Source organism: Trichechus manatus, unplaced genomic scaffold (genome assembly GCF_000243295.1).
Source record: "Trichechus manatus latirostris isolate Lorelei unplaced genomic scaffold, TriManLat1.0 scaffold00113, whole genome shotgun sequence".
Lineage (NCBI taxonomy): Eukaryota > Metazoa > Chordata > Mammalia > Sirenia > Trichechidae > Trichechus > Trichechus manatus.
The window spans coordinates 4591925-4616975 of record NW_004444049.1 but is presented as its reverse complement, the minus strand read 5'-3'; the positions used below and the strand labels follow the sequence as shown (position 1 = coordinate 4616975).

Below are 25051 nucleotides of genomic sequence, written 5' to 3'. Positions count from 1 at the left end.
CAGGAGCAAGGAACTGGAAGGGGTGCCCTAGCTCTGCTGGGAGAATGACCCTGAGGCAGGGGCAGCCATTCCCCACATGGCCTGTGTTGAGGGTGCTGTCCGCACTGTGGTGGGGCAGGGGGTGGGGGGCAGAGGCATAAGGCTAGGGGACGAGGGAAAAAGTAAGGGTGAGGAGTGGAACTGGGGGTTGCCAGGGTCCCACCACCAGTCTGGAATTAAATAGCAGAAGAGAAGGGGTGCCTTCGGAAACACTGACATGTCCCCAGTGACAGTTCCTGGTGATGGGTTGGCCTTGGCAACAGACCCTAGCAGCAGGCAGTTGTCCTGACAAGAGGGTGGTCCCTGTCGACAGTCCCTGGCAGTTTCCCCAACAGAGGGAGGGAGCTGTCCTGGGAGTCTTGCTCCCAACTACTTGCTCTTCTTGAAGAAGCTGAAGCGTTTTTCTCGCTCTCGTTCTCTGCCATCCTTGCTGCGAAGTACGACAGGTCCCTCAGCCCCGACCACTGATACTGGGGGCATGGTCATGGCTCGGGTCATGCCCCGGCTGGCACTGGGCACCGCTGGCTCTTCAGGCTCTCCAGAGGCAGAGGACGCACTGGCAATGGCCGCATTCACCACCCTCAGCCATGAGCTCATCTCTGCCTGCAGGGTGGATGGAAAGGGAACCCGTCAGCCCGCAGGAACCTGTGCTGGGCAGCTGACAGGCGGACCGTGGGCAGGAAGAGTGAAAGGACAAGGCAGAGAAACAACTGGACTCTTATCTCATTAGGAGAAAAAGCCCCTGTAAGCTCAGGAGCGTGTTCTCTGTGGCCTCCACAAGCACCCCGTTGGCACATTCAGGGTTGTCTTATCACAGAGAATGAGACACGTGAGGAAGAAGAGAGGAGCGAGGAGAAGGGAGGGGAACCTGCGTGCAGGGTTCTCCGAGGGGCACGGGGAGGAGGAGGGGGCTGCTCACCTCATCCTTGGCCTGGAATAAATATTCTTTGCCATCCTGTAAGCTGCGGGAGAGAGAGAAGCCTCAGGACAGAGCCGACAGTCTGGGTTTGCCAGATCGGGGCTGGCCAGAGTGCCACTGTAACCTGGGGTCGGGCTGGGAGGACAGGCCAGTGGCAGCCCCGGAGCCCGATCAGACAGGTCTGGCACATTCTTCAGATTCCCCGGACTGCACAAAAGCCAGGCCTTTCTGGTGGGCTGCAGAGGGCCAAGGCAAGCTCACTTCTACCTCAGGCCTTGCCTCCCGCTCTGGGCGGCTGGCTGGCAGGCAGAGGCAGGCGCCTGGAGGCCCTGGAGGCTGGGGCATGCCAGCACCCATCCTTCCGACTGCCCCCAGAATAACGTTTCAGCCGGACGTTGCCAAACCTCAGCCGGGGGCTTGGTGCTCTTTCTCCCCATCTTTGCATGGAATTTGGCCAGAATCTCCCCCTGCCCCGTCTCTAGGACCCCACTCCCTCTGGACTTGGCTCCCGGCAACTCTTCACCGTGTGTCACTCTGATTCCCCTCCCGCCCCGTGAGATGGTGCCCTGTTCCTACCCCAGCTTGAAGACATGTTTGCGCTTCCGGTAATCAAAGGCGACGCCGCCCTGGGCCCTGGCCAGGCTGACGGGCACTTCTCCGTGGTAGGGCACCCCCGTGCTGGCCGCCTTCGCGTCCTTGTAGAAGCCAAGGCTCCCACGGCGCAGGACGCAGTACACGTTCTGCCATGACCTGGGAGGACAAGGGGCAGGACAGGGGTGAGACAGGCTAAGGGCTCGGCTTCTGTGGCCCTCACCTGAGGCCCCCCTCTCTGGTCCTGAGCCACATCCCTTTACTGGAGGGCATTTGTCCCATCTAGGCAGGCGCTGGGGAGGCTGCTTCACAGGCAGGGACACAGGAGAGGCGGCAGCTCTGCTGGCCAGACCCGTACCTGTTGGCCGCCTTCTTGCCGAAGGCCTCCATCTCTTGTTTGCGGCACAGCATCCCTTCCATCTGTTCCTGGGCAGAGGGCTCCGGGGCTCGAGGGGGCAAGGTGGACACGTGGGCTGACTCAGACGACCTGCTCTGCGGCATTACAGGAGGGGCCGGGCCCCTAGGCCGGCTCTGCCTCTCTCCCTGGGGCCCGTTGGCCTCGTCCCCTGCGCCAGACGCCTGTGGGGAAAGCAACCTCAGTGACGAGGGAGGACGTGGGAGATACCTGCCCTGGATGTCCGTGAGATGCTCCTCCTGCCCTGCCCGCCGCCCTCTGCCCTCTGCCCTCCCTGACTCCCCCCCACCCAGCTCACCACCCATTTCCCCTCCACCTCCCAGTTATCAACACTCACCGGCCCCTCCGGGAAGCTGCCCTGCTCCAGTCTCTGTTGATCCAACAGGGGCTGCAAGGACAAGAGGACGTGAGATGGTCTGCGCGGAGGCCAAGGCTCTGATGGGCACCTGGAATCATGTGGTTACCTGGGAGGACTCGGCGTCCGAGCAGACCCCGTTAACGGCGGGCGGCTGCGTGGATGACGGCGGGCGAGGGTGGGTTCTGGAATGGCAGAAGGGGCTCAGAACAATGAATCCTTGGGTGGTTCGGGATCAGCCCTCAGCCCCCTACCTCAAGTGTCCCAGCTCTCACCCATCCCAGGCAGCATCAGGAGCCGTCTGGCCGTCCACCAGGTCCCCTTCGGGCTGACGGGCTGTGGGCTTTGGAGCAGGAGGGTGTTTCCTCCGCTCCTCCTCCTCCATCTTTCTTTTCCTCTCCTGCTCCTGCTCCTCCAGCTGTCAAGAAATTCTGAGGTCAGAGCACAGAAGGTCACATTTAAGAGGACTGGGGGCCTGGGGCAGGTGGACATGCTCTAGTCTGATGAGATGGGCAGGATGGAAAATCTAATTCCAAAAGAAGGGGGACCAGAGCCAGCGGGGGAGCTGGACCTCTTAGCACCACCGGGGGGAATGGATGGCTCTCAAGTTGTGGCGACAAGGCACCTGCAGTGTGCACCCGGGGGATGCCAGTGCGGTGGGAGGAGAACTGTCTTCTCCAGACAGGAGGGCGCAGGAGTGCGGGGCAGGGCTGGGCTGAGCATCCCAGGCCCGGCAGCCCTCACCGTGGTGAGCTTCTCCAGCGCACTGAAACGCTCCTCCCAGGCCACCGCGGACTTCTGGAAGGCCTCATGCCGCTTGATGAGGCTCTCAACCTCATCGACCGTGCAGCCCAGCTCGGCACTCCGCACCAGCGGCTCCTGGCTGCATAGCCAGGCCTCCGCCATGCCCGCGTCTCTCCCGAACACCAACACCTCCAGAACTGCAGGGAAGGCCACACGGAGATGGCAGGTCAGGGTGGGCACTGGCTGGGCACTGCCACCCCGGGGACTTCAAGGAGAGGGACCTAGAGAAGGCCATTGCCCAGAGCAGGAGCAGCGGGGGGGGGGGGTGGTCAGTGCCACGGGCAGGCGCGTTGAGGGCCTCACCCAGGACTCCTGGTCTCACCGACTCTGGACACTGCTGGGTACAGTACCCCCATCCCTCCCTGGCCCTGGTGGCTGCAACTGATCCCCTGGACACAGGACACAGCAGCTCACCAAGCTGGAGCCAGTCCATCTTCTCTTGCCACTTGTCTGCCGTCTCCTGGCGCCGGGCCTGCAGCTGAGACAGCTTCTCTGAGATCTGGGGGCAGAGGTGGGAGTCAGCAACCGGGGCGGGGGGCTCCCAGGGTCCCCAGGGGCTCACACAGGGGATCTACTGATTTCGGATTTCAAGAGGCAGACAATTTGGGGGGAAAGATGGAATGTGGGAAATCCCTGAACAGCGCTGAGGTGGAGCGAGTGACAGATTTCGGCCAAGAAAGAATAAGAGAAGACAGACTCAGGGAGATTCAGTGAAGCCCTCCATGCCAGGCCGGCCCGGCCACGCCTCACCCACCTCCCCGCCCTCCACACCAGGCCGGCTTGGCCACGCCTCACCCACCTCCCCGCCCTCCACACCAGGCTGGCCCGGCCACGCCTCACCCACCTCCCCGCCCTCCACACCAGGCCGGCCTGGCCATGCCTCACCCACCTCCTCTGCCGCGTAGTGGCTCCTGGTGAGCAGCTCCTGCCCCATGCTGATGCAAGCGGAGAAACGGTCTGCCCGCGCCTCGATCTCGGCCTTGATGCCCTGATGGTTCTTGATGACCAGGTCTGCCGAGGACACGTCCCTGGGGGGACACAGACATGGCATCACGTGCTGTCCACAGCCCTGGCACAACCCTGGGTGTGGCCGGCCCCGCGGGCTCACCGAGGCCGCTCCTGGGCATCCATCCGAAGGTTGACCCCGTCCATCCACAACATCAGCTCCAGGACGGCCTTGAAGAAGCGGAACTTGTCCGTGGTGTCCAGCAGCAGCTGGCGGCGAGTGGCAGAGCTTCCCTGAAGCTGGGCCCAGGCCTCAGCCACGGCCTGCATGTGGCGGCCAATCTCCTCAGCTTTGTCACCGGCGTAGGCCTTCTGGAGCCGCTGGCCATCCTCCTGCACCTGCTGGACCTGCAGGGCCCGGGTGAGAGTCAGGGAGAGTCCCTGATGCAAGAGCTGCAGCTCCCTCGACCTGAATGCTGATCTCCGCCTCCCACCAGGTCATCAGCTACTGCGGCAGAGGGAGGAAGCCTGGCCACACGCTGTCTGGCCTCGCTTGGGGGGCGGGGCTTAGCCCTGGGGCACCCTTGGAAAGGGCCACTGACCAGCTGAGCTTTCAGAGGCCTGCACAGGATAGGAAGGACCTCAGAGATTTGTTAGAAGGAGCTATGCATGGATGGTACATATAGAAATCATTGAATTGGTGTATGTTTTCTTGTGTATATTTTCACCAAAAAAGAAAAAAGAATGAGATACAGGTCGTCCCCAACTTATGACATACGTATCTGAGTTACAACAAACCGCACTTAGAGCTGTCGTGGTTTTTTTGTACGTCTTATCGTTAGTAATATGTATTACATACAATGTTGCAGCATTGATGAGCATGTAATCTGCTGATCTTATCATTCTCATGCCAGCCCCCAAAGACAAATAAAGATTAGATTTATAAAGATACTGATAATAAAAGGCGATAATAATGAAAGCTAAAAAAAGTATCTGACTTACGTCCTAACTAACTTACGATGGAGTCGTCGGAACGGAACCCCATCTAAGTCGAGGACTACCTGTGTTCAGCCTGAAGAAGGACTTGGATGGGTGCAGATTTGATTCAAATAGTTGAAGGAAGAGTTTCTGCTTATGTTATGTGGGTCCAGAGCTCAAGTTTGAGGGGACCAACAGGCAGATCTTAACGCAACGTGCAGAATCTTCCTGCTGTTTTTATTATTAGGTGCTGTTGAGTTGGCCCGACCCATGGCAACCCCATGCACAAGGGAACAAAACAATGCCTGGTTCTTCGCCATCCCCATGATAGGTTGTGGATCAGACCGTTGTGATCCATAGGGTTTTTACTGGCTGATTTTTCAGAAGTAGACCACCAGGCCTTTCCTCCTTGTCCACCTTAGTCTGGAAGCTCTGCCGACACCTGTTCCGCATCATAGCAACACATAAACCTCCGCTGACAGACAGGTCTTGGCTATGTATGAGCTGCATGGGGCTGGGACAGAACCCAGGCCTCCCACACGGAAGGTGAGAATCCTACCCCTGAACCACCACTACCCCCATTCCAGCTGCTGGGGCCATCTGGGAATGGCGTGGGCCCTCCAGGAAGCTTGTCATTGGGGTGTGAATGTGGTGGCTAGATGTCCCCTGGCCAGAGATGTGCTCCTGCAGTAATTCTAACGTCACCCTGAAATGACCTCCAGAGCATTTGGGAGAACTGTCCCCCAGCTGCCGGGAGTCCCCCCATTTCCCATGAAGTCTCCTCTAAGCGCCCCACGCCCCCGCTGGGGTCAGACCTGGGCACTGAGGGCCTGGATGTCGTGCTCATAGGCACAGTGTCGGCGCTGCAGGGCCTCGGCAGCATTGAGGTCGCGGCCTGTCCCGTCTGGCAGCTGCTGCTGTTTGTGCTGCACCCGGGCCAGGGCCTGGCGGGCCCCGTGCAGGAAGCGCTGCAGCTCGTGCGCGGCCGCCAGCACTTGGCCCCGCGTGTCCAGCAGCTCGAGCAGGTCGGCCCAGGCCTCGTTGAGGCCATCCTTCCACTCGGCCACCGTGGCCCGGGCGGCGTGGCCCCCGGCAATGAGCCCGTTGGCCAGTTTGTTGGCGCTGTCCACGCGCTCCTGACCGATGGTGCTTGTGTCCCGGGAGAACTCTCGGAATTTGTCCCGGAGCATCTGGGGAGGAAGCAGTTGCAGGACAATGCTGTGACTCTGGGGGAGGTGGCCCTGCCTTGGGGCATGAGTCCCCTCACCCCAAACTGAGAGCCCACTGCCTGTCCCTGGGCCACCTGGGTCCACATGGGTTTCTCTACAAGGCTGAGTTCATGAGCTGATGCAGCTGTTCCCATTGACCCCTTCCCCACCCCCAGCAAAGTTGTTTTGGGGTACTTGGAAGTCTCAGCCTTCAGACAAGGAGACTCTAACTATGGCCCCATTCCTGCACCCATTAGGTACAAACCCCAGACTGTGGCAGGGAGTCTACAGCTTATTTTTATACTGTTGAGCTCTGATGACTAAGAGGGTTTGGGACTTTCCCCTTTGCCCCTGCCTGTGCTCAGCCCTGGGTCCTCCTTTCTGCACAATTCTCCAAATTCCTCAAAGCCCAGGAGGACAGAGCCTGCTCGGCCAGGGTCTCGTACCTCCCGCCTGGGTGCTCTGCCCAGCATGAGGCCCTCCCGGTGTCCTTGCATACTCACGGTCACGTGCTCGTAGTCCTGGCCCAGCTCGTGGGAGGCCGCCACCACCTCGCGCTCCTGGATCCACTGCTCCAGGTCGTCCAGCTCGCGGCGCAGCTGGCACAGCCGGAGGTGCTCCTGCAGTCGCTCCCGCCGCTCCCCGGCCAGCTCCTTCAGGCTGGCGTACAGCTTGTCCACCTGGGCTTGGCGGATGGAGAGCCGGGTGCTGCAGGGTGGGGGAGGGCACCACTGGACTCAGGACACTGCTCTGACCCCAGCCTGTCCCAAAGAGCCTGTCCCTCTCAGCCCCCCAAAAAATATGTGTTATAAATCCTACTATACCTGTGGTTCTAATCCCATTTGGAAATAGGGGTTTCTCTGTTATGTTAATGAGGCAGTATTAGTGTAGCGTGTGTCTTAAATCAATCTCTTTTGAGACATAAAAGAGGAGACTAAGGCAGCAGCAAGAAAGCAGAGACGGGGGAAGATAGTTGCCACGCCACATGGAGATGGCCAAGGAACCAAGGAACAGAAGCTGAAAAGAGACAAGGAGCTTCCCCCAGAGCCGACAGAGAGAGAAAGACTTCCCCGAGAGCCAACGCCCTGAATTTGGACTTCTAGCCTCCTAAACTGTGAGAAAAATAAATTCCTGTTTGTTAAAGTCACCCACTTGGGGTCCGTCAGTTACAGCAGCACTAGGAGACTCAGACAGTCTCCATCTGCTCGCCCCGTCCCCTTGTCGGCTTCCTAGGTGGTTCTGTACGCGGGGTATGGAAGGCTCCACAATGTCTGCTGCCCCCTGCGCCCAGCTCCCTCTCCCCGGTGCTCCCGTGGGCCCCTGTGCTCACCTCTCAGGGTGGTCATGGTCAATCATGTCCTGGCTGCTGGCCGCCAGCTGGTGGATGGTCTGGGCGTAGTCAGCCAGGGCCTGCTCCAGCACCTGGTGCTTCTTCACCTCAGCCTGGGCGCTCAGCTCGTCCTGGGGGAACACTGGCATCAGGGAGTGGGCATCAGGGGAGGGCAGACCAGCCCCACAGATGGGCTCCACCCGGGTTCCCACCTTGGCCTTCTCCTGGACCATCATGTGTAACTCCTGCTCGCCCATCCAGGCCTCTGCCTCAGCGGCGTCGCGGTAGAACTGCTGAGCCCGCAAGGCTTCCTCCAGGCGTGTCCCTCGGAGCTCCAGCTCATGGCCCAGGCGCTTCCACATTTTCTGCAGCTCGGCCAGCTCTGGTCCTGCGGCAGCTGCCCCCAGAGCATGCTGCCGCTCCGTCAGGTCCGCGATCCGTGGCTCATGGCCCTGGATCTCCTTCTGCAGGGTCTGAGCACAGCACAGAAGGCTGCTAAGGGCCCCTCAACTTTGCACCCACCCTTATTAATACCTTCTCAACACTCGGCCTCCCTTCACACTCTTGCCTCCCTCTTGTCCTCAGCCCTCCTCACCGCCCTTCTTTTCTGGCCCAGGAATAGGATGGTAATAACCCCTTCGACCTACATGATCTCCTACCCAGACAGCCCACCCTCCCGAGGTGAACCACCGAAATCAGGATTACACACAGTAGCTGGTAGAACCTGATTACACCCTGGGCCTTAAGGAAAAAGCAAACTCCCAGGTCTGGGGAGGCTCTTGAGATCTTGGCTTTTGTCTGTAGCTTCTGGCTTACCTGGTTTTTCTTCATGAGGAGCTGGACACTGGGCAGGTCCTTGCCGTGTTCCATGGAGCTGGCCACGGGGAGCCGCTCCGTCACCCACAACTGGATGAGAAAGAGGTATCAGGGAGGTCCAGGCAGCAAAGTGGGTGCTAGGGGTTGGATGGGAGGACACCTGGGGAAGGCTTTCTAGGGCTACTGGTGAGTGTGTAGGAGACAGTCATCTCTGCTTCTGGGGTTAAGGGACCTAGAGGGCATCCCAGATCTCCCTAGAAGGAGGAGGGTGCAGAGCACTGCTGGCATCTCCCCACCATCCAGGAAGGAGGCTGGAGAGCCCCATGGCAGGGAGCAATCCACCGTAATGAAGACTGCCCTGGCCCAGGCGCTAGTGACTCACGATCTCGTCCGCCACATCCCGGTGGAACTGATGCTGCTCGCGAGAGGCCTGCAGGCGCTGGCAGCGCTCCTTCATGGGCTGGCACAGGGCCCTGAACTTCTCCTCCACAGCCCGGGAGGTCCTCTCCACCTCCCCTGCACCCCGGTCTTCCTGGGCCAGTGCTTTTGCTTGGGCCTGGATGGCCTCCACCTCCTTCTCTCTCACAGCCATCTCCCGTTCCAGCATCTGCCAGTCCGGAAGGGAGGGAGGAGACATTAGCACCGCACTCCACCTTCAGACTCAGGAGACACACCGGTCTAGATCAAGCCAATCATGATTTCTTATCTCTGGGGTTCACCACCCCATTCTACATGATCTCTTCTCAGAGAGAGCATCCCCTTACAGCCTAGATCAGTAGATATCAAACCTTAATATACATAAGAAACCCAAGGGAGCATGTTGTTAAAAATGAAGGTTCCCATGTCCCACCCATGCTAGTTATCAATTTCTGGTCTCCCTGTTCCAAATCCACCCTTCTTTTCCCTGCTTTGAGATGCTGGAGCTAGACTCTGTAAACATTTCTCCTTTGCCAGCTGGTGCAATGTTAGGTTTTGCCAGTAGAGGGCGATGGAGCGACACCACAATGCCGAGCAGAGGCAGGGGCTCCTATTTCTGGTTCCAGCGTGTGTCTCTTCTGTTCCTACGGCAATACTGGGCACGATGTGCAAGAGATCCAGTGGCTGTCACCCTCTAGCAAGTTTTGCCGGCACTTCAGCGGGCAGGTGTTTCCTGCCTGTCAGCTCTGGCTCACCAGCTTCAGACCAGCTCTGGCCCCTTCTTCTCAATCACCCAGTTGGCTTCTGCCCTCTCAGTGAAGTCTGAAACTCAGCCTTTGGGTGGGGGGAGGGCATCTTTCAACTGGTTTCTTCCTTGGGCGCTCTCCCTTAGCTGTAAGGTACTAGCTGCTCCCTGCATTCACTATCCTTTAGAGCAGGAATCAGCAAATCTAGCCCTGTAAAAACCCATTGCCTTCGAGTCGATTCTGATACATAGCTACCCTATAGGACAGAGTAGAACTGCCCCACAGGGTTTCCAAGGAGCGCCTGGTGGATTCAAACTGCCAACCTTTTGATTAGCAGCAGACCTCTTAAGCATTGCGCCACCAGGGCTCCAAATCTAGCCCACTGCCTATTTTTGTAAATAAAGTTTTATTGGAACACAGCTATGCCCATTCTTTTACAAAAGAATGCCTGCTGCCTGGTTTTGTATGTAGAGCTTTATTGTAAAACAGCCACACCCATCCATTTATGCATTGTTTGTGGCTGCTTTCATACAACAAGTTGAACAGTTGTTGTGACAGAGACTGTGTAACCCAAAAAACCCAAAATATTCACTATCTGGACCGTTACAGAAAAAAGTTTCTGACCCCTGCTTTAGAGTTCTCTTTTACCCCTTTAATAATTAATAATTTTATTTATTAATATACCCATAAACCAAACCTGTTGCCGTCGAGTCAATTCTGACTCGGTGTTGTCAGTTGCCTTGAGTCAGTCCCGACTCATAGCAACCCTATGTCCCATAGAACGAAACAGAGCCTGGTCCTACGCCATCCTCACAATTGTTGCTATGTTTGAGCCCACTGCGGCAGCCACTGTGTCAATCCCTCTTGTCGAGGGTCTTCCTCTTTTTCAATGACCCTCTACTTTACCAAGCATGATGTCGGTCTCTAGGGACTGGTCCCTCCTGATAATATGTCCAAAGTGCATAAGTAAGTCTCACCATCCTCACTTCTAAGAAGCATTCTGGCTGTACTTCTTCCTAGACAGATTTGTTCCTTCTTTTGGCAGTCCATGGTATATTCAATATTCTTTGCCAACACCGTAATTCAAAGGCATCAATTCTTCTTCTGTCTTCCTCATTCATTGTCCAGCTTTTGCATGTATATGAGGCGACTGAAAATACCATGGCTTGGGTCAGGCACACCTTAGTCCTCAAAGTGACATCTTTGCTTTTTAACATTTTGAAAGAGGTCTTTTGCAGCAATATGTCATTTGATTTCTTGACTGCTGCTTCTATGGGCATTGATTGTGGATCCAAGTAAATTGAAATCCTTGACAATTTCAATATTTTCTCCATTTATCATAATGTTCCTTATTGGTCCAATTGTGAGGATTTTTGTTTTCTTTATGTTGAGATGTAATCCTTACTGAAGGCTGTAGTCTTTGTCTTCATCAATAAGTGCTTCAAGTCCTCTTCACTTTCTGCAAGCAAGGTTGTGTCATCTGCATATCATAGGTTGTTAATGAGTCTTCCTCCAATCCTGATGCTCTGTTCCTCTTCATATAGTCCAGCTTCTTGGATTATTTGCTCAGTACACAGATTGAATAAGTATGGTGAAAGGATACAACCCTGACACATACCTTTTCTGATTTTAAACCATGCAGTATCCCCTTGTTCTGTTTGAACGACTGCCTCTTTGTCTACATACAGGTTTCTCGTGAGCACATTTAAGTGTTCTGGAATTCCCATTCTTTGCAATATTATCCATAATTTGTTAAGATCCACACAGTCGAATGCCTTTGTGTTGTCAATGAAACACAGGTAAACATCTTTCTGGTATTCTCTGCTTTCAGCCAAGAACCATCTGATATCAGCAATGATATCCCTAATTCCATGTCCTCTTCTGAATCTGGCTTGAACTTCTGGCAGTTCGCTGTCCGAGTACCGCTGCAACCGTTTTTGAATTATCTTCAGCAAAATACTACTTGTACGTGATATTATTGGATAATTTCCGCATTATGTTGGATCATCTTTCTTTGGAATGGGCACAAATACAGATCTCTTCTAGTCAGATAGCCAGGTAACTGTCTTCCAAATTTCTTGGCATAGATGAGTGGGTGCTTCTAGCATTGCATCTGTTTGTTGAAACATCTAAATTGAGACTCCGTTAATTTCTGGAGCCTTGTTTTTTGCCAATGCTTTTGGCGTAGCTTGAACTTCTTCCTTCAGTACCATCAATTCTTGATCATATGCTACCTTCTCAAATGGTTGAATATTGATCAGTTCTTTTTGGTACAGTGACTCTGTGTATTCCTTCCATCTTCTTTTGATGCTTCCTGTGTCGTTCAATATTTGCCATAGAATCTTTCAATATTGCAGTGTGAGGCTTGAATTTTTTCTTCAGTTCTTTTAGTTTGAGAAATGCCAAGCGTCTTCTGGTTTTCTTTCTCCAGGTCTTTGTGCATTTCATTACTATATTTTACTTTGTCTTCTTGAGCTGCCCTTTCAAATCTTCTGTTTAGCTCTTTTACTTCATCATTTCTTCCATTCATTTTAGCTCCTCTACATTCAAGAGCAAGTTTCAGAGTCTCTTCTGACATCCATTTTGGTCTTTTATTTCTTTCCTGTCTTTTTAATGACCTTTTGCTTTCTTCATGTATGATGTCCTGGATGTCATCCCACAACTCGTCTGGTCTGTGGTCATTAGTGTTCAATGTGTCAAATTTATTCTTGAGATGGTCTCTGAATTCACGTGGGATATACTCAAGGTCGTACTTTGGCTCTCGTGGGCTTGTTTTAATTTTCTTCAGCTTCTACTTGAACTTGCATATGAGCAATTGATGGTCTTTTCCACAGTCGGCCCCTGGCCTTTTTCTGACTGATGATATTGAGCTTCTCCACTGTCTCTTTCCACAGATGTAGTCGATTTGATTCCTGTGTATTCCATCTGGTGAGGTCCACGTGTATAGTCACCGTTTATATCGTTGAAAAAAGGTATTTGCAATGAAGAAGTCGTTGGTCTTGCAAATTCTATCGTGCAATCTCCGGCGTTGTTTCTATTACCAGTGCCATGTTTTCCAACTGTTGATCCTTCTTCTTTGTCTCCAACTTTCACATTCCAATCACCAGCAATTATCAATGCATCTTGATTGCATGTTTGATTAATGTCCGACTTCAGAAGTTGGTAAAAATCTTGAATTTCTTCATCTTTGGCATTAGTGGTTGGTGCTTAAATTTGAATAATAATTATATTAACTGGTCTTCCTTGTAGGTGTGTGGATATTATCCTACCACTAACAGTATTGTACTTCTGGATAGATCTTGAAATGTTCTTTTTGACAATGAATACGACACCATTGCTCTTCAATTTGATGTTCTTGGCACAGTAGACCAAATGATTGTCTGATTCAAAACGGCCAATACCAGTCCATTTAGCTTACTAATTACTAATTAATACTTCTTTTTATTAAAGTTTCCCTGTTTAAATTACCAGTGTGGTTTCTATCTCCTGACTTAACTGACCGACACACACCCTCAGTGACTCTGATACTGGTGGCCCATAGCTATCACTTTGGAAATACCAATCAAGATATTATCTGCAATCTCAAGAGCTACTGGTTTTCTCCTCCTCTCTTTTGCTTCCCACCACCCCCATCAAAGTCCCACCACGCACCTGCTGCTTCTTGAGCAGAATGTTGACACCGGTGAGGTCCTTGCCATAGTCGTCTGAGTGCAGCTGGGCCTGCAGGCTCTCCAGCCAGCTCTCCAGGGCCGAGCAGCTTTGGGCAAAGAGCTCGGCTCGGTTGGCATCAAAGAGGCTGCGGGCCTTGGCCTGGGTGGTGGTTTCCAGCTCGTCCCAGCGCTTGTGCAGGTCCTCCAGCTTCTCTGACACCTGGGCTTTCAGCTCTGGCTTCTCCAGGGTCAGCTCCCGCCCTTCCTGGACAGTGGGACAAAAGAGTAAGTGCCAGGATTAGACACCACTGAACTTTACAGGCCGATAGCAGCCCAGGGACCTACAGTATGGGCAATAATTCCAAATCCTTGTATGTTCTTATCAATGTACCCTTTCCAAAGGTTGTAAACCCCTTATAAACCATCCTACCTTGTCGCTGACCTAAACCCTACTCCTCCTTCAAGGTCTAGCTTGAACCTCATCTCAAGTAAGAAGTCATTGAAATCTTTCCTTATTTTGAATACCCTTGTTGTTACTGGGTGCCATCGAGTCAGTTCTGACTCATAGCGACCCCATGTGACAGAGTAGAACTACCCGATAGGGTTTTCTAGGCTGTAATCTTTACAGAAGCAGATTGCGAGGTCTTTCTCCCATGGGGCAGCTGGGTGGGTTCGAATCACCAACTTTTCAGTTAGCAGCCGAGCACTTAACCGTTGCACTGCCAGGGCTCCTTCTTGAATTCTCTTGGTGCTGTGGTTTCTAGTGTTATGTCGCATATGGTCTTGTATTATTTGCTACCATTTCTTGTCTCTCAACTTATCACCTCTTACCTGAACTGTGGCAAATGAGTCCCACCTGGTTGTCCCACTGCCAGCCTTTCTGCTTGAGGGCTTTTGTTTCTGGGGAGGTGGGGGAAGCATGCTCTCCTGGCCTCGAAGCAGCCCGCAGTCAATAATGGACAGGAGTTGGTGGATGGATGCTCAGCCAGCTTCCTTGTGCTTTGGTTGGGATAACTCTGATGCATGTTCTATACTGTCTCCCAGAGTTCTCCATCAGGACTGAGCTCCAATTGCCCACAGTGGTAACTGGCATGATAGTGTACCCTTTTCTGACTACCTTTCCTTCTCTGTCTCATTTCCCCACTCTTCCGCTGGTGTTTCCTGGGATCGCCTCCCAAATAAATGGCCTGTGCTGCAATCCCTATTTCAGGGTCTGCTGCTAGGGAAACACAAACCAAGGTGCTGCCTTCAGTCTATTTTACACATGACTGCCAGGAGGAAGGATCCCTGGGTAGTGCAAATGGCTAATGCATTCGGCTGCTAACAGAAATGTTGGAGGTTGGAGTCCATCCAGAGGGGCCTGGTGATCTACTTCCAAAAACTCAGCCATTGAAAACCCTGTGGAGCACAGTTCTGCTCTGACATATGGGTTCGCCATGAGTTGGAATTGACCCAATGACAACTGGTTAAAAAAACAAATCAAGATGAAGAGCATCAAAATCTAGTGCTGCCCGGGTAACTTCACAGACTTTCAGCACAATCCATGATTCAGTGAACACTCCTTATGTGGCGATCTGAGCTTTCCATGGCCTGCCCCAGCATGCTTTTCCTGCCTTTTCTTCCATGAAGTCCCTTCACACATTCCATGCTCCTGCCAGATTGACCTACCCCCTTGCTCCCCACACAGGCACCCAATGTCCATACCTCTGGTTGTCTGTTCACATTGTTTTCTCTGCCTAGAAACAACTTCTCCCCGGTACTCTGCTTGTCCAAAACCTACCCATCCTTCATGGACTTCCTTGAACGTTCCTGCTTCTGGGATTCCCACCGCTCCTCTCTCCGTAGCGCCCAGGCAGTATCAGGCTCTCTTTTATGGCACTCATCGTATTCTGCTTTGGATTTACTTTAGCTACTTGTAAACATGTCTCATACCCTGGCCACGATGGCATTCCTTGAGGATGGAGCCCTCAATGGACTCACCTTCATTCCCCTCAATGCCAAGCACAATGCCTTGCAATGAGTAAAAAGAACCAACTCATGGCAACCCCATGTGCATCAGTGTAGAACTGTGCTCCATAGGATTTTCAATGGCTGATTTTTAGGAAGTAGATCACCAGGCCTTTCTTCCTAGGTGCCTCTGGGTAGATTATAGCCGCCAACCTTTCAGTTAGCACCCAAGGGTGTTAACTGTTACACCAGCCAAGTAAATATTTGCTGAACAAATGGAAAAACGGAATCCACACCAGTCTCCTCCTCTCCCCAACCATCATGCCCTTGAGGGAAGGAAAGTGTCTTTTTATATGCCTTGCAGCTCATAGAAGAGTGCTAAGTGCACATAATTTCTCCAGGAAACCCTGCTGAGTAGAAATAAAGTTTTACCTGGCTCCAGCTCTTGAGGAAGAGATGGGTGGCAGGCTAAGTAACAGGAACAGCAAGACTCAAAAGCAAGGGTTGGAAAACTATGGCCTGGGCGCTGAATCCAGCCCACAGCCTGTTTTTGTAAATAGTTTTATTGGAACACAGCCATGCTCACTTGTTTATGTACTGTCTACGACTACTTTAGCGCTACAGTGGCGGAGTTGGGTGGCCACAGAAAAAGCTGTATAGCCTGCAGTCTAATATATTTACTAACTGGCCCTTTACAGAAAAAGTCTGCTGAGCCCTGCTGGAGAGTGTCGTCCTGCTCTGGACCCAGGCACAGTAATTGTGTTAACCCAAAGCTGCAGCTTGGCTCCCTACTAATTTGTACTTTCTCAAAGTATGGGAGTTACTGTTCCACAGACTCGAGATGTTTGTTCCCAGACCATAATTTTCCACCTTGGAGCCGTGGAACCAGAGGCCACATTGATCTCCAACCCCAGGACCCCCCTGCAGTGTGTTCCAGACCCTGCCTGGAGGAGGCCCCCAAGGCTCCCTTCCTGCAGCTCCCATTGCATCCCTCACCTTGTCCACCTTGTCCAACCAGTCCTTGTTAGCCGCTAGCTCGGCCATGAATGCCTGGTGCTTCTGCCACTTGGTGTGCAGGTTGCGGGCCTCGTCATAGGACACATCCTGGGCTGTGAGCATCTTCTCGTCAATCCAGAGTTTCAGCTGGACCAAGCATAAAGCAGGAATGGAGAAAGGCGCAGAGAACATTTTAGAGGGATGGGAAGACCGAGGTGTTGCAGGGGGTGAGGGTGAGCTGGGAGAAGTGGTGGACCTGGGTGGGTGGGGATGCGGGAAGAAGCCGTAAAGGGGCTTCAGGTGACATCACGATGGACTTATTCTAGGCTCAGAGTGAGGGCACTGTGGGAAAGGGATGGCTAGTGAATGTCAGAGCTGGGAGCCTCACCTCATGACAATCTTGTAAGAAATGCTGCTGCTCACGGTTGTCCCGAAGACGGCCCAGAAGCTGCTGTACGGCTTCTTGATTCTTTCTGTGTCTGCAATGACAGTCCCTCGTGAAAACCCTTGAACTTGCTGGGGAAGGGTTATGAGCCTCTAACTAACCCTAGAAGACTTCAGTCCTCCTACTATGGGGATAATGCCGCCCAGGAGCATTACAGAGCACCCCAGGAGTCCCATTCCAGTGTCCAGTTCCCTGTGCAGAGTTCGTCTTGCCCTGGTGTGAGGGGAGGTAGAATTTCCTAACCCATGGTTTAGTTCCACTTGGTTCTTCTGGTTCCACTTTTTGTCAGCTCCCCCTCCCCATCCGTCAGTTTGCCTGGGCCACATTCTCTACCTTTGAGGCCATCCTGTTTTCATGTATTTCTCTCTCAGGCCCCTCATTTGCCCACTGTCCTCATCATACCTCCTCTCAATGGAGTCCGCCTTCTCTTGGATCTTCTCGGCATGGATGTTACCCTCAGACACCAATTGACGCCCAGCCTCCAGGAGCCCACGGATTCGCTCCCCATTGGCATCCATGGTGCTCACAAAATCTTCCAGTTTTTTTATGGCAGCATCGGCAGCCTGAAGTGTCCCCGGCATCTCCGTGTGAGACAGAACATATTCCTGTGTGGGAGGGGAGATATTGAGCTCACTTCTAAAAACACAAGTCAGCCTTGCGGAAGGGCAGAGTGACTCAGAAGAGACCTAACCAGAGAGCACATCTGAGGAGCAGAGTCCAATCAGAGGAGTGACAGAGTAGAGCATCTAGCTCTGAAGATGGAGGGGGTGGTGGTGCCTGATTATGTGTAAGTCTCAGAAAGTTACAAGGGAACTTGGCTGGAGGACATTTAACAGTCCAATTCCTGTTCCATCTTATTTCTAGTTACTGATTAGGTTTAGTTAATAGTTATAGGACTAGCCAGGATTTCTATTTCTTCCTAAGTCAGTTTTGGCAAGTTATAGCTATGTCTTTTTTTTTCTTCCACTCCCTTGTTTTTCTAACATGTTCTTCCTGCCATTCTGTTTCCTCAACTACTCTACCCACTAGCATTTCCTCCTGCCCAGTCCATCACTCTCCTCGTTCATGTTCCCCCTGGTTCCTATTTCCTTCTTCTTCCTGGATGGGACTTTGCCCCCATTCTCTGGGCTCTCACCTGGCTGCTGAGCACGCCCTCAGCCTGGCGAGCATCCCGCAGGAACCCCTGGAAGCCATGGGCCTGGGCCAGGCGGCCTTGCCGACTCTCCCACATGCGGCCCAGCTCCTCCCAGCCGGTTCCCAGGGCTTCCAGTCGCTGCCGTAGGAAGAGACACTGGGGATCGGCCTGGTCTTGGGTCACCTCCTCACCCAAGGCCCGCAACCGGCTGTACTCGCTCTGGGCCCGTTCCACCTCTCCTCGCAGGGCTGCATGTTGGGCCAGGAGGGCTTCTGCTTCAGGCAGGGTGGCTGGCCCTTCTTCAGAGGCCACAGCAGTCTGTGTGCGGCCCAGCCAAGCCTGGAAGTCATCCAAGCTGCGCAGGAAGTCCTGCAGTCGCCGTGCCTCACCCAGCGACTCCTCTCGACGTCGCATGGTGGTCCTTAGGTCCTCCCAGCCGGCTTGCACTTCTCCAAGACGGGCCTTAATGGCAGGGGCTTGGGCTGGATGGCCAGTGGCCAGGGCATTTGCCTCTCTAGTCAGCTCACCCACCCGGGCGGCGATGGCCTCCAGGTCCCGCTCAGTGCCAGCCAGCTTACGCTGCAGTGCCAGCACCCCAGCCAGGTCATTGCCCAGGCCCTGGGTGGACTCAATGACCTTGGTCTTTTCTCTCATCCAGGCCTGGGTCTCTGTGCACTCTAAGTGGTAGTTCTGGATGCTCAGGGCTGATGTTAGTGCCGCCTTCTTGCCATCTGCCAGGGACCGAAACTGCTGCCACCTGAGGGTGGTGAGAGAGTTTGGAGTTGCTCAGCTTCCCTGCCCCAACCAAGTATATTTGAAAGCTTCTTCTGGCTTCTTTCTCCCTTGCTATATTCTACCCACCTGCTCTTCTTCTTCTTGTTTTATTAACTGTGGTAAAATGCACATAACATAAAATTCACTACTTTAACCATTTTGAAATGTATATGACTAGCCAGGATTTCTATTTCCTCCTAAGTCAGTTTTGGCAAGTTATATTCACGTTATTTATTTATTTTTCACTCCCTTGTTTTCAGTAGCATTTAGTACATTCACAATGTTGTGCAACCATCACCACTATCAAGTTCCAGAACATCTCATCACCCCAAAAAGGAAATGCTATATCCATTAAGCAGTTACTCCCTGCTCTCCTTTCCCAGTCCCTGGAAACCACAATTCTGCTGTCTCTATAGATTTTCCTACTCTGGACATTTTACAGAAATGTTGTAGGATGTATTAGAACTTCATTCCTCTTAATGGCTGAATAATAGTCCATTGTATGAAAGATGACATTTTGTTTATCTGTTCATTGGCTGATGGACATTTGGGTTGTTTCTACCTTTTGGCTATTGTGAATAGTGCTGCTATGAAAATCGGCATTTAAGTGTCTGTCTGAGTACCTGTTTTCAATTCTTTTGGGTATGTACCTAGAAGTGGATTATTGTTTAACTTATTGAGGAACCACCAAAATGCTTCTACTTTTGAAGAGGCTGCTCTTTAGTCTACAGGACTAATAGCCTACACAAACCACGGCCTCTTCTATCCTGAGACCAGAAGAACTAGATAGTGTCCGACTACCATTACCGACAGTTCTGACCAGGGACACAATAGAATGAGAGAAAACTGCAGAACAAAACTCAATTTCTTAAAAAAGGCCAGACTTACTGGACTGGTAGAGACTAGAGGAGTCCCCGAGTCTATCGCCCTGAGATACACTTTAAAGTATGTACTAAAATCACACCCAGAAGTCACCTTTCAGCTAAACAACAAATTGGTGCATAAAATAAACAATATCACCCATGAGTACTGTGCTTCTTTGAAAAATCACCTATATGAGACCAAACAGCCAACATTTACCCTAAAGCAAAGATGTGAAGGTAAGGGGGGCAGGGGAGCTAGATTAAGGGAAATGGGAATGGAAATAATGAGAATGTTGACACATTGTGAAAAATGTAACAAACGTCACCAAACAATATGTATAGAAATTATTAAATGGGAGCCTAATTTGCTGTGTAAACTTTCACCAAAAACACAATAAAATACTATAATACTTTAAAAAATGGAAAAAAAGAGGCTGCTGCCCTCTCATTTCCCCCACCCCTTCTCTTGTTGATTGCTCCTGTCCAGTTACCAGCCTCTTCGGATATCTTTGCCTCCACTTTTGTCTCTTTCATCATTTCTCCTCCCCTGACATATTCCAAATGGGTTTTCTTCCTCATTTTTAGCTACTATTCCAGGCCCTACAAAACTCTCTTCCACTTGCCATCCTCATCTGCTGTATCTGTTCTCAGTTCCTTAGGACTGCCCTCCCCAGCCCTACCTGTGGTTGAGCTGCTTCTGGGTGTCCACAATGCTGTCCTTGCCCGGGGGGTTGGCCTTCAGTAGCTGCTCAGCAATGGCGTTCACAGCAGTGATTCGTGCTGCAAGGGCGTTCATTTCGGGCTCCAGGGTCTCGAACCTGATGAGGTAGCAGAGCTGGGTATGAATGGTGTGAAGCATCTCCCCTGGATGCCCACAAGAACGCTTCTACTTCCACGCGAGGCTTATTCATAGGATTCTCTGCCCCTTGCAGCCTACAAGATTCATAGTACCTGTGGGTCAAGGAAGGAGTCCCCATCTCCCCAAAACAAGTTGAAAAATGATCATCTCTAGAGTCACTCAAAAAGATAGAGAAAGTGCAAGGCCAGAAACAGCTGCACAACAGGTCAAGTTAATCCCTGGCATAGGGCCCCACACACTATTGAAGCCTCTCTTTTCCCTCCTGGGACTTACCTGTTAGCTGCCTACCTGGCTCCCATTCTACCAGTAAGTGTTAAAGAATGAAGTGATAACCAAAAAATATCTGTTAAAGCAATAAAGATGAGAAGTATATCTTCTCCTGAGGCATATTTTACATTCTAATAGGACAGAGATCTGTAAACCTTTTCTGGAAAGCGTCAGATAATAAACATTTTAGGTGTTGTGGGCCATATGGTCTCTGACACAATTATTCAACTTTGCTGTTGTAGAGGAAAAGCAGCTATGGACAATATATACATGGATAAGCATGAATGTGTTCCAATAAAGCTTTCTTTACAAAAACAGGCAGCAGGCAGGAGTTGGCCCAAAGGCTGCAGTTTGCAGATCCCTGTAATAGGAGATCTTGAAAACTAAAAAAATCATTTTTAAAACCACTAGGAAAATCAGATTATAGACCGAGTAGTATATGATATCAAGACATTGCTAATTTTGTTCTATGTGATGATGGATGGCATCGTGGTTCTACAAGAAAAATGTCATTTCTAAATGATTTTAAGATTTATTATTCTGTAAACAAAACATTTTCATGAGCGGTTAACCAGTGTCTCTGTCTAAAAGGTTTATAACTTCAAAGCCTCAGCTACTTTAAGTCTGTACACACAATTTAAAAATAACATGCTGTATTTAAGACTTGCTAACATGTCTTAAAGGATGCATCCTGAAGAATGTAGGGGTGAGATGACAATATTGGGGATTTGCTTTAAGAAAGGGAGCTGAATCAAACAGAGCAAGATCTTGACAGTTATTAAATCTGGGAGACGGGTAGACAGGAATTCGTTGCATGATTCACTCACTTGTGCGTATGTTTAACATTTTTCATGAAAACAAAAACCACCACTGGGTGCCGTCAAGTCGACCTCAACTCATGGTGACCCCATGTGTGTCAGAGTAGAACTGCGCCCCACAGGGTTTTCGATGGCTGGTTTTTCAGAAGTAGATTGCCAGTCCTTTCTTCTGGGGTGCCTCTGGGTGGATTCCAACCTCCAACCTTTAGGTCAGTAGCCAAGCGTGTTAACTGTTTGTACCACCCAGGGACTCCGAACACAAAAGCAGACAACTATTAAGGCTCAAAGGGATGTAGCAAGAACTGGAGGTTTAGGGTGAGACCCGCCACCCCACACTGTGGCCGTTCTGGTGGGAGCCCTACCTTTGCTGCACGACCTCCAGATCTTCCAGGCGCTCAGGCAGGGCAAGCCCATTGAGCCACTGCTCCTTCTCCTCCACCCAGAGCCCACAGGCCCCGGCCTCGCTGAGCATGGTATAGAGCGCCAGGGCGGCCTCCAGGGCCCGCGCCCGCTCGCCTGCCCGGGCCTGCAGCTCCTCATAGTGCTGCTCCAGGGTGGGCACCCTGCCCTGCACCTCGGGGTCCCGGCTCAGCGCGGGAGGCAGGGCCGCAGCTTGCTCCCTCAGGGCATCCAGAGTGGGCCGGTGGCCTCGGATCTCCTCCTCCAGGGCCCGGTGCTGCCTGGCCAGAGCCTGCGTGGAGAACTCGTCGTGCCCCAGCTCGGGGCTGGACACCAGGCGCAGCGCGTCCACCAACCAGGCCTCCATGTCGTTTGCATCTGCCTGGAACTGGTAGAGGCTGGCGGCCTGGGCCAGCCGCTGGGCCCGCTCCTCTGCCAGGGCCTCCAGCCGCTCCCACTGGGCTTGGAGCTCGGCGGCGCGGGCGGCCGCCTGCCCTGCCCCGGGGTGGCCCTCGGCCACTAGCTGCTGGCCCTGCTCCAGGGTGAGCTTCAGGGGCCCCAGGCGGCCACTCATCTCACCTCGCAGGGCTGTGTGCTTGTTGAGCAGGCGGAGGACACCGGTCAGGTCACGGCCAGCTTCGGCTGAGGCCAGGAGGTGCTGCTGCTCCCGCACCCAGGCTTCGGTCTCGCCCACCTCCCAGAGGAAGCGCCAGAGGCGCCTCGACTCCTCCAGCCGGGCCCGCCGCGCAGCTGCCAGCTTGCACAGCGCCTCATAGCTCTGCTCCAGGGTGGCCACCCGCTGTGACACCAGCTGAGGGTCGCATGGCTTGTACTCTGGAAAAGCCACGGTTGGGGGTTGAGAGCTGGACCCAGCCCACTGGCTGCCCCCCAGCCTCCACCCGCGATAAGCATCTCAACTCCACCTCCCACTCCACAAGCACAGAACAGCCCTCCCTCCCTGGTCTACCCCGGTCACCCCTCACCCTCTGCGTCCCCAGGCTTTCCCAGTCTTGTTGCTCTAGCTCTTCGTGTTCTCCTTCCAGCCTTCCCTTTGCCAGCCCTTCCCCAGATGTTCACCTTTCCCTGGGTCGCAGAAGCGCAGTGCGGAGGCGCTGATAGCCCGCACCCTCTCGGCCTGCACAGCGATGTCAGCTTCCACCAGCTCGTGCAGCTGCAGCAGGTCCTCTACTCCGGCCAGGTGCTTGCCCAGGTCCTGAGACTGCAGCCGGCCCTGCCAGGACACGTGGCGACCTGCTGCATCTCCCAGCCGCCTGGTCCCCTCCCAGCTGGACCTCCCAGCCCTGCACACAGACGCGCTAACCTCACTCCATTTTCCCGGACGGCTCTAGGTGTCACACCCAGGTGAGCACACCTGCTCCCGCCAGTTCTGTCCTGGTCCCCCAGCCTCTTTGTCCCCAATTCCTTTCCCTTGGGATGACCTTTTTCCTAAACCCTACTCCTGGCATCTCTGCCGCTCGTCCTCTGGGCCCCAGAATTATCACTGTACTCCTATCATCGGGGCTCGGTTTCTGGTATCCTGGCCGTCTTCAGAGTCTCCCCAACCTGTCCTGATCCCCATCTTGGGCGTAGATGACAGCCCGGCCTCTAACTGGTCTCTTTGCTTCCACTCCTGCCTACCCACAATCCTTCTTCATTTACTAACCAAAGTGACCTTTTTAAAAATGTTAAGTCAGAATCACTTCTCTTCCCTTTTCAAAGCCTTCTGATCACTTTAAGTGCTCCCTGTTACTTTGATAAGATCCAAACTCCACGCTCAGCCTGTAAGGCCTCAAGTAAGCTGGCTGCTGTCCCCTTATCTCATTCCACCGCCCCTCACCTCTCCATACACCTCTGGCCCCGCTGGCCTTCCTTTTGATCCTGATCCTGCCACACTTGGACAGGCCTAGGGCCTTTGCCTAGCTGTTCCTTCTTTCCAGAATGTTCTCTCCTCAGCTCTCCCCCAATGGCTCCTTGCTGTGAGATCCTGGTCTCAACTTAAACGGCATCTGACGGCCCCATCACACGGCCCTGCTCCAGCTTCCTCAGAGCTTTTGTTACCACCTGCATCTTGTTTATTTATACATCCTCAGTCTCCTCTCAAGCAACTCTAGTGGTGCAATGGTTAAAGCACTCTGCTGCTAACTCAAAGGTCGGCAGTTCGAACCCACCAGCCCCTCCTTGGGAAAAAGATGGGACAGGCTGCTTCCGTAGATTACAGCCTTGGAAACCCTGTGGGGCGGTTCTACTTTGTCCTCTAGAGTCACTATCAGTTGGAATCAACTTGACGGCAGCGAGCTTCAGTCTCCTCCTGCTAGAATGTAGCTCCACGGGAACAGGGACCCGTCTGTTGTGCTTGTAGGAACTGGGCACAGTGCCCTGCACGGGCACATACTCAGAAAGAAATGTCCCCAAGGCTCTGCCCCGTGGCTCCTGATCCAGCTTAACCCCGGTGCCTGCCCTGCACGCCCACGACGAGCGCCCCTGGGTACCTTCATCTCCTCCATCCAGTCCATGAGGTAGAGCAGGTCCTGAAACACCTTTTGCAGCTCCAGGTTGAGGAGCAGCCGCTCCCGCCGGGCGGCCACCATCTGCCGCAGGAAGGCCCAGAGCTGCGCCACGTTGCGCTGCCGCGCGGCGATGCGCTTGATGTCGTGGTAGCGCTCCGCCGCCAGCTCCGCGGCCACGGCGTCCACCGCCTGCACCCGACCACTGTAGGCTACGATGTCTGTCTCGATGGCCTCGTGCTTCCGCACCGCAGCCTCGACTGCTGCCAGCTCCAGCCCAAAGTTGTCCTGGGGTGGAGTCAGGGAGGGCAGGTTTGTGCACCAAGGCACAGCCTCTCCGCTCACCCCTCCTGTCCCCAGAGCACTCCTGCTGCAAGATGCCCCTCCAGGCGGTGGTTCTCGGCTTCCTGTTCCTCCTTCCTCTCGCCCCCTCCCATCCAGTCTCAATAGCCCCTTCTCCTGCTCCGGCCTCCAGCCCCTGGCCCCTGGATTTCGTGGTCATATTCCTGTCTCCATGATGGATTTGTTTCACTGGCCCCACACAGTAGGGCTCCTTATCCACCAGGGTCTCTCCCCATTTCTCCTGACCAGTCTTGGTATCCCAAGAGTCCCCGCGTGGTACCTGGGACACAAGGCGCTGGTTCTCACTGAGCCAGGTCTCCCGCATGGCGGCCTTGCGGTCAAAGCGAGCAGCAAGCTGCTCCAGCTTCTCCTGGCGGATGAGCTCTGTGCGCAGGGCCAGCTCGCGCTCATGCTCGGCCTTCTCAAGCCGCTCCCAGGCCTGCGGGGTGGGGACGGGATCAGTGCTGGAGGGCCAGGTTCAGGAAGGGA

At 53.2% G+C, this 25051-nt stretch overlaps 1 protein-coding gene across 1 annotated transcript in view; it reads right to left on the bottom strand.

Moving 5' to 3' along the window:
* Positions 1–408: 408 nt before the first annotated feature.
* SPTBN2 (spectrin beta, non-erythrocytic 2) overlaps positions 409–25051 on the bottom strand; it is a 41396-nt gene continuing 16753 nt past the window's right edge. Inside the window, exons 10-36 of the mRNA XM_004383677.1 lie at positions 24843–25001; positions 24206–24508; positions 22794–22947; positions 21680–22550; positions 20054–20191; positions 17737–18493; positions 17004–17206; positions 16545–16635; positions 16157–16303; positions 13215–13478; positions 8783–9007; positions 8401–8490; positions 7797–8057; positions 7585–7715; positions 6758–6962; positions 5862–6236; positions 4232–4476; positions 4013–4151; positions 3538–3622; positions 3064–3260; positions 2595–2737; positions 2429–2504; positions 2302–2352; positions 1908–2128; positions 1535–1708; positions 959–1001; positions 409–642 (exon numbers count right to left, since the gene is read on the bottom strand). Of these exons, the coding sequence (XP_004383734.1) occupies positions 409–642; positions 959–1001; positions 1535–1708; positions 1908–2128; positions 2302–2352; positions 2429–2504; positions 2595–2737; positions 3064–3260; positions 3538–3622; positions 4013–4151; positions 4232–4476; positions 5862–6236; positions 6758–6962; positions 7585–7715; positions 7797–8057; positions 8401–8490; positions 8783–9007; positions 13215–13478; positions 16157–16303; positions 16545–16635; positions 17004–17206; positions 17737–18493; positions 20054–20191; positions 21680–22550; positions 22794–22947; positions 24206–24508; positions 24843–25001 (5982 nt within the window). The remainder of the gene's footprint in view (positions 643–958; positions 1002–1534; positions 1709–1907; positions 2129–2301; positions 2353–2428; positions 2505–2594; positions 2738–3063; positions 3261–3537; positions 3623–4012; positions 4152–4231; positions 4477–5861; positions 6237–6757; positions 6963–7584; positions 7716–7796; positions 8058–8400; positions 8491–8782; positions 9008–13214; positions 13479–16156; positions 16304–16544; positions 16636–17003; positions 17207–17736; positions 18494–20053; positions 20192–21679; positions 22551–22793; positions 22948–24205; positions 24509–24842; positions 25002–25051) is intronic.